General features: G+C 53.8%; 1 protein-coding gene across 4 annotated transcripts in view; it reads right to left on the reverse strand.

Annotated features, from left to right (window-relative positions):
- The window catches only part of SGSM1 (small G protein signaling modulator 1), a 77924-nt gene extending 69974 nt beyond the window's left edge, over positions 1 to 7950 (reverse strand). For 2 of the 4 annotated variants that reach the window (XM_067700431.1, XM_067700430.1), the window contains exons 1-2: positions 7719 to 7950; positions 7578 to 7621 (exon numbers count right to left, since the gene is read on the reverse strand). In XM_067700431.1, coding sequence (XP_067556532.1) covers positions 7578 to 7621; positions 7719 to 7737 — 63 coding nt within the window. In that variant the 5' untranslated portion in view covers positions 7738 to 7950. Of the gene's footprint in view, positions 1 to 2827; positions 3079 to 7432; positions 7454 to 7577; positions 7622 to 7718 lie in introns of those variants that run through there. The other 2 variants (XM_067700434.1, XM_067700432.1) reach the window with 2 other exon arrangements.
- Positions 7951 to 8236: the final 286 nt, after the last annotated feature.

An 8236-nucleotide genomic window follows, 5' to 3' on the forward strand; every position in this document is an offset into this window, starting at 1 on the left:
TGTATGGGGTCTACGGCAATAGGACCTGTTACTGTCCTTCACAAATGCCCAGAATCTGAGTTCCTTCAAGATTTTGTAAAGAAAAAGCACAAAAAAACTATTCATCTCCTATCTTCTTGTACTACTAAAAGAAAGAAAAATACGCTGCCCCCACTGGAGTTCAGCCCTCCTAGCTGCCTCACCTGGGGGCTCACAGCAGCTAAGCGGCAGGGCCAGCAGGCTCACGAGGGTTTCTGACCTCCTGAGGCTGAGGGATTACCTCCACGGGGGCCGATGAGCAGTCAGACACAGAGGGAACCTCCAGCTGCCCACCCGAGGATGGCAATGCCACCAGTCAAGACTCAGCCTTGCAGACTCCTACTCAAGGGCTCAGTCCCGCTGGATCCCCTTCCTAGGCTACAGCACTGCTGCTGTGGTCCTGGCACCCCCCAGCCCGAGGCTTACCCAAGGAGATCATGATGCCATGCTGAGGGCATCTGCAAGTTCAACGTGACCAGAAAGGGCAGCAAAATGTCCTTCTGCAAACGAGTTCCATCTCAGTCTTAACTGAGTGAGCCAAGCACTGTGCCTGGTCCCTCCACAAATACTGTCAAACCCCCATGTGACGGCATAAACGAGTGGTAGATGATGCCCTGGCCATCTGATACACAAGGAAACTCAAGCCAGAGAGATTCCCACAGCTCCTAAACGGCAGGGCTGCAACCTGAACTCAAGGCTGTCTGGCTCCAAAGCTTGGCCTTATCCCTAACTCCACACTCTCGTCACAGCTTATAACCACATTGGTTTTGGCTCCAGAGTGCAGAGCTGGGTCCTGGAGCCAGACCCCCGAGCTGTACCACTTACAGTCTCCACGACCGCACGGGTGTTACTTGCCATCTCTGTGCCTCAATATCCTTCTCTATTAGGGAGAACGTTTTATCCACTCCACGGGGCACTGAGATACTTAAATGAAGTCATTCATATAAAATGCTCAGTAAATGCTGTTTAAAAAAACTTGATCCCATTAGAATGGCTTTAGTCGAGCCCTTGTTTTCCTTGAGTGAAGGCTCCCCAAAAGTCTTATCAGCTACTGAGTATAATAAGTCTTAAATACAGACTTGGCAAATTCAGAGTAGAGAAAACACAGGAGAGACTTGGCTCTTATAAAGAGATGCCGGTCAAATTAGATGGCTCGATGTTCTTAGAATCCCTGAGCCGTCCGACCTTGTCCACTTAGAAAGCAGGAGAATGAGACAGGGAGAAGGGACCCGCTAGGAGGCCACAGGTCGTTAGACGCAGAGTTGGGACAAGGACTCAGGTGTCCTCACCTCCCATCCTGGGGTCTGCAGCCAACAACTGTGGGTCCAACTGGGTGACAGAAATGCACTTTCCCACCTGCCAACCAGCAGCAAAAGCTACCACCCTCTCGCAGAGCCCCTCAGGAGGTTACTGCAGGGGGGACCCAGCCAGACTTCACGGGAGACATATCTAGGCAGGAAAGCCAGAGTCCCTCCTGCCACCCCCATCACATCGAACCCAAGCCCACCACTATCCAAAGCTCCCGGAAGCCGCATTGCCAGAGATACAAAAAAAGCATCAAACCAGACTATGTGTGGATATAGCTGCATTATTCATGAGAACTTCTGCCGTTTTAAGTTCGAAAACACGACACACACCAACTGATTTGAGTCAACCCTGCAAGCAACAGAGAGCCCCAAAATATCCCACCCAGTATTCCTGCTTTTGTTCATTCGATCAGCAAGCGTTTTCGGAACCTCCACTTGGCCCAGCAGAGGAGTGTGGGGCTGTGATTTCCAGCCCAAGAATGGAAAGCTCGGAAAGAACTAGATAGAAGTTTCCTCTCTTGCCTAATGACTTTGTATCCTCATTTGTCCCCTCCATGTATTGCCTGCCTGCAGCCACACATAGGTGAACTCACACTCCCCCCATGCTCAAAATCCCCCCATGGCTCCCATCTCACTCAGAGTAAAAGCCAAAGCTTCCGAGGGCCACAGGCCCTGCACGATGGGCCTCCTGTTCCTTCTCTGACCTCATCTCATCCTCCTTCATTCTTTTTCCCTTTGCTCCAGCCTCGCTGGCCTCCTCGCTATTCACTGTTCCCCACTCAAGGGCTTTGTATATGCTGTTCCCTCTGTCAGGAACACCCTTCCCACAGACGTCTGCCAAGCAGACAATGTCACCCTGTCAGAAAGGCCATCCCAGAGTGCCCCCTCTGGAGCACGCTTCTCACCACTCTCCACCACCTTTCCTGCTTTATTTTCCTCATAGCTCCTGTCACTATATTTATTGTGTTATCTGTCCCCCAACTAGACTGTAAGCTTCACGAGAGCATGTGAGCAGGGATGTTGCTTTGTTCACTTCTCAATCTGCAGTTCCTACAACAGTGCCTGGCACCTAGTAGATGCTCAATAAATATTTGTGGAAAGAAGGAAAGAAGAGAGGAAGTTTTCTTCTAAGAGCTGGCAGAAAGGGTCTGTCCTGGCCCCTGCTGCCAAAGGAAACTTCCTGAAGTACAACTCCAAGCAAGACCTCCCCTGTTCATAAATCTTCTAGAGCTCCCTACTATCTGATGGAGCAACGGCTGCCGCCTGGCACCCACAGCCCTGCACAAGCTGGGGCTAATGGACCTTTCCTGACTCATCTCCTTGCCCTACACACATCTGACCCCCAAGCCTGCTTCCGGGGACTCTGCTGTAGCTTGTAGCTCCCTACCTCTGCCCTCTGTGAATCAGGGGCCACGAGGCCACCCTTCAGATCCTGAGAATGTGGGACTTGAATCCTGGCTTCTCCACAGGCTGGCTGTGCAACCTTAAAGCGAGCTGCTTACCATCTCTGTGCCTCCAGGTCCTCTTCTATAAAGTGAAGGAGATGGTTATTCCCCCTCTTAGGGCTGTCTTTCTGAGTAAAGAAGGTGGCATGTGGGGGCCAATCAGCAAAGCAGTGCTGTTCTGAGCTGGATACTTCCTTGTGATGGGGGCTGTCCTGTGCTCTGTAGGATGTTGAGCAGCATTCCTGGTCTCCTCCCACTAGATGCCAGTAGCACCCCCAGCTATGACAACCAAAAATGTCTCCAGATGTTGCCAAATATCCCCTGGGGTAGGGCTGCCAGATTTAGCAATACATACTCATTCTAAAAAACTGTTTGTTGTTTATCTGAAATTTGGATTTAACTGTGTGACCTGTATGTTATCTGGCAATCCTACCTGGGGGGCAAAACTGTGCCCCCTCCTTCACTAAGAGCCACCGGGTTAGACTGACACCACCACAGGGTCCTAGTACTAACATCAGCTGTTTCCCTCTTGATTTCCTCCAACCTTCTCAACACGTCCCACCTACCTCCCCTCTCATGATCCCCCACTCAGGAGCTGGGAGGCTGAGTCCCCAGACAAGCCCAGCTCAGCCACTGTGAGGATGGCTCCCCAGGACAGCCCTCACACCAGCTCCAGTGTGCAGAGCGTAGCTTCCTCTCTAGCACCCACCTCATCGCCCTGCCTCTTTCTCAGGGTCTCTCCTCTGGCCCACAAGCCCCTGCCTTCTCCCCTCCAATTAAGAGGCCTCCCAGGCCCAGCCCTGAGGCAGGAAAACAAGGCAGTTAGACACTCTGCTTCCCTTATCAACTCGTGTCACGTGGCTAGCTCCTTTAGTGGCAGTCGTCATGGCAACGGGAAGCCAGTCCCTGAGGCTCTGGGAACCAAAACAAAATTAAGGGGTGGAGGTGGGGAGGCAAAAGGAGGGGAGGGCTAATCGAGCCAGGAAGGAGCCAGGATAGAGTTGGTTGGATTTAACTGGAGGAAATTATGCTGAGGCCACGCTGTCCCCAGCTTTCCCTGGGTGGTGCTGGGGAGACAGAAAATAAAAAGATTCCTGTCCTGGAGAAGCTCAGACTAACGTGGTGGGTGTTTTCACATGGTTTACCCTGATAGGTGAGTAATTTTCACCCCCATTATGAATAAACTGAAACCCAGATACGTGTGAAGGTAAAGACAGATGTTTGTCCAAGTTGTACAATTGATAAGCAATGAGTTTCGGCTCCACCCTCTTCTTTCCATATTCCTCATGTCCTCCCCACTCCTTTCCTCTTGCTTTTAGGATAAGACCACATGCTCTGCCTCCTCTGCATGTGGCACCATTGTCCTTTCTCTCTGCACTCCAGCCACTTCCTAGTCCTTCCATTCCTTGTCTGTAGTGCTCCCTCCAGCCACAAAGTCTTTGCATGTGCAGTTCCCTCTGCCAGGAATGGTTTTCCTCTGTCTCTTGCTACCTCATACCTTCACCTAAAAAGCCTACTTATCCTTCACACATCTTCTTAAACATCACTTCCTCCGAGAAGCCCTCCTGAGCCACCTGCATGCAGTTGTATGTTCTTGTGATGCCAAGTGCTTCTACTTCAGACCTCCAGTGCACAGCCTGCAATCATCCTTTTAATTACATTCGGATGTCTGTCAGGGTCTGTCCACCGTACTGGAACGTAAGCCCCCAGAGGGCAGGGCCGATCTTGTTCACTGTGGGATCCACAGAGCCCAGCTGAGTCAGCACTAGATGGAACTTCCAGCCCCACAGGCTCTACTAGCCTTTGTAGCTTCAGTGGCTCAGACAAAGTTTGCAGACCTGCTTGGCTTATCTACAGAAACTGACTGTTAAGCCGCCCCTTCCAGAAAGAAGGATGGGAGGGGCCTCTGGGCGAGGCTGTGACAGGCAGGGATGTGGTTCTGAACCCAGAGGGTGGAGAGAAGGAAGACCTCAATCAATTCCCAGTTTTCTAAGCAAAGAGCTCCCCTTCACCATTCCATTGGAGATGCTCTCCAAAGAGGTAGGCAGAGGAAGGAAAGGAGAGAGGAGATCTGCTTTGGGGGGCATGGATTTGTCACCACGCCCTTGGGGGCACCCATGCTGAACAGGGGGCTCACAGACAGAAGACTGTTCCCCTTCACTGGTTCTGTGCCCTTGAAACACTTCGCTTACTCTCTCTGGGCCAGTTTTCTTATCTGTACAATGGAAATTATACCACCCACACATGCTGAGATTGTGGCACTGTGTAGATGTGGATGGGCATGTTTGTGATTTAGGGGGTAAGACAGCCTGGCTCTAACACCAGACAGACCAGGGGGATAAGTCCCTTCTGGGCTGTGTGCTCTTGAGGAATTTACTCCTCCTCTCTGAGCCTCAGTTTCCTTGTCTGAAAATGGGAACAACCTCATTCACTTCATAAAATTACTGTGCACACAGGATACAGCACAGAGTAGCCCCCAGTAAGTGGAAGCACTAATTACTAAAACGATGTGCCCCACGAAATGCAAAATTTAGAAACAGCTATCAACTTGCAACTATAAGTCTTGCCTTCTGATTGCAGATCGGGGTCAATGGGCACTCGAGGTCCTTTGCCGAAACTTGCAAGGTTCTGCCTCTGCACCCCGCCCCCCCTGCCCCCCACCCAGGCATCAAGCAGGATGCCAAGAGGTCCCTCTGACCAGGAGATGGCCTCGGCCTCGAGCCAGGCAGAAAGCTCATCCCAAGCCCCAAACTCAGCTGCTCCCAGGAGAGAGAATGCAGCCTCAGACCGCTGGCCACCAGGGGAAAAGTCCCCCACAGCCTGGCCAATAACCCAAACTAGACTGACATGGATGGGACCTCCAGGGACACTGAACCAATGCTCCCTCCTCCAGATATGGAAACTGTGTCCCTGAGAGGGGAAGGAACTCGTCCAGGGCATCGAGGGAGCTGGTAGCAGAGCTGGGTTCAGGGCCCCAGCTGGAGGCCTGCCCAGAACCAGGGAAGCACTCCCTCCAAGATGTTCACAAGCTCTTCTGCCTGTAGGTCCCCTCCCCCAACCTCTTGTTGAACCAGTCAAGCATTTCCTTAAAAACACAGCCACTCCAGGTGAAAACATTTGGGGAGCACATATTACACCTAGGTTTAATTAAACAATGAACAAAAAAATTGTATGTTTTTAACCTGAAGGGTTTTGGGCGGGAGGTCTATACACACTTCCCCCCGAAACAATCAGAATATGTAGGTTTTGATGGAAAGAGGGTCTAGACAGAGCTTTCTTCAGGTCCCCACAGGGGTCTCTAAGAGGCCTGAGCTGAAAAGTTCTGGGCCTTTCTGAGGGATTCCATGTAGCCTGTATGTCTCCTTATTCAGAAACGCTAGAATGGGCAGTCAGCCTGGAGCTGATTCTTTTAGCAACAATGGGACATGCCACACACTGAGACATATGCACAGACACATGCCCACGCTCCCCAAGTGGGGAGGGGAAGCAACAGGTTCCAGCCTCCAGGCTGCCCTTGGTGGTATCTGCCACCGTGCGGGGAGGGGCTTCTTGGTGGACAGCACTGTTACCAGATACTGACACCCTCAACATACACAGAGGCACAGGATCAGGTCAGCCCCCGAGGTCTGCGGCCATTCCTGGTCTAGGGCTGAGCACTTAGGATGCAGATGTGAGGCAGGCTCAGCAGCAATGGGGTCCCACGTGGAGGGATGCGGGTGACATGAGGAGGGCGATGCACACACACGGACACAGCCTCACTCATACACACATGGTCACAGCTCACTCATTCACACACAGACCCATGCATCCCATGTCACATGCACACACACAGTCACAACCTCACTCATTCACAGAGATTCCCACATCACACAGATACACATCATAATCACAAAAACAGATAAACACACAGACACACGGATGCATGTACACATAGAGATACACTTAGATATCTCCAGGCAGATGCACACATGTTCTCAGATACACATACTCACAGCTACATGTCCTCACCCACACAGACACGTGCATGCACGTACACACACACAAACCACACGCAGTCCAGGTGTCTAAATGCTTCCCCAGGCACCCATCACTATAGATTCTCCCACTCTCCGAGAAGTCGTGAACTATTAACTCTAAGGCTAGACTGGGCTTCCGTCTAACCCCAGGGAGAGTGAAGGGGCAGAGGGGCAGCTGAACCCTGACTAATTCTCACCCTCGTTCGAGGGTGGGGTGGGGTGGGGGTCGGGGGGGCCTGCCTGCCAGGGGAGCATGCACACATGCCTCAAATGGAGTAACCCACTGACCTGGGACTCTCAGGGAGGGAGTCCCCTGGCTCCTGGGGGTGGCTCCAAGGACTGAGAATTTCGGGGAGGGGTAGGTGGGGAGCTTTATTTCCCCGTAGTGACTTCCTCCCCTTTCCCAAAGTCTCGTGCTCCTGCTGCAGTCCCATCCAGTCCGCCCCCAGCAACATGCCCTGTCAGCCCCGCCAAGTGCTTTTCTCACCTTGGCGAGACCCACCAACCTGCTCTTCCACAAGAGGGGGTCCTACTCAGACACATCCAGGTGTGCCTCCACCTGGAGGGCCCTCACACAGCAGTCGCCCCTGCACACAGCACAAAAACACCCAGGGCCCCCCACCAATAATCTCACCCCCAAGCTCACCCGCTTCTAGCCCCGTGGGGTCAGCACCCACGCAGGGTAGCTCCACACCCCAGGAGGCCACCGCTCCTTTGCAGACGCTTTCCGGGCTGGCTGCGGTGGCTCCCTTCCCTGTGGGTCGCGCCCCCGGCCCCCGCCCGGCACTTACCTCCTTCTTGACGGTGCGCAGCAACCTCTGCCGGGTCTCCGCCTCTGTGGGGTGACACGGGGGAACTGCCGCTCAGCCGAGGGCTGGGGGCCGCGGCTCGGGGCTGCCCTCCCGCCGCCCCCGCGCCCCGCGTCCCCTTACCCGCCAGCCCTGAAGCCATGGCTGCGCCCGCAGCGATCCAAGTGCGGCCGGCGGCGGTGGCTCCTAGGGGCTTCTCCCGGCTGCTGCGGCCGCGGCGGGGCGGGGCGAGCGCCGAGTGACGGTCAAGGCGCCAGACGTCAGGCCGGGCCGCGGCTGCCCCACCCTCCGAAGAGCCACGCTGGGCCGCCCAGGCCCTAGCTGAGGCTCCGCGCGGCCCGACACACACGCTCACCCCCGCGCATCCGGCGCGTCCCGCGCATCCCGCGCCTGGACCTCCCTCCTGAGGGACCGCCCCCACACCTCCATGCCCACCCGCCTTCTATGCGGCCGGGAAGGACAGCATCATTTATTCAATGTCTGCTGTGTGCCAGGCTTGGAAGTGGCGGGAGACGGTGGGGCTACTATCGACACTCTACTAGCTTCGGTTTTCTTATCTTTAAAGTGGGTATAATATGATCACCTCATGGGAATAATATGAGACTTAAATGAAGTACTGAATGTAAAGTGCTTAGCACACA

Source organism: Pseudorca crassidens, chromosome 12 (assembly GCF_039906515.1).
Source record: "Pseudorca crassidens isolate mPseCra1 chromosome 12, mPseCra1.hap1, whole genome shotgun sequence".
NCBI classification, from domain to species: domain Eukaryota; kingdom Metazoa; phylum Chordata; class Mammalia; order Artiodactyla; family Delphinidae; genus Pseudorca; species Pseudorca crassidens.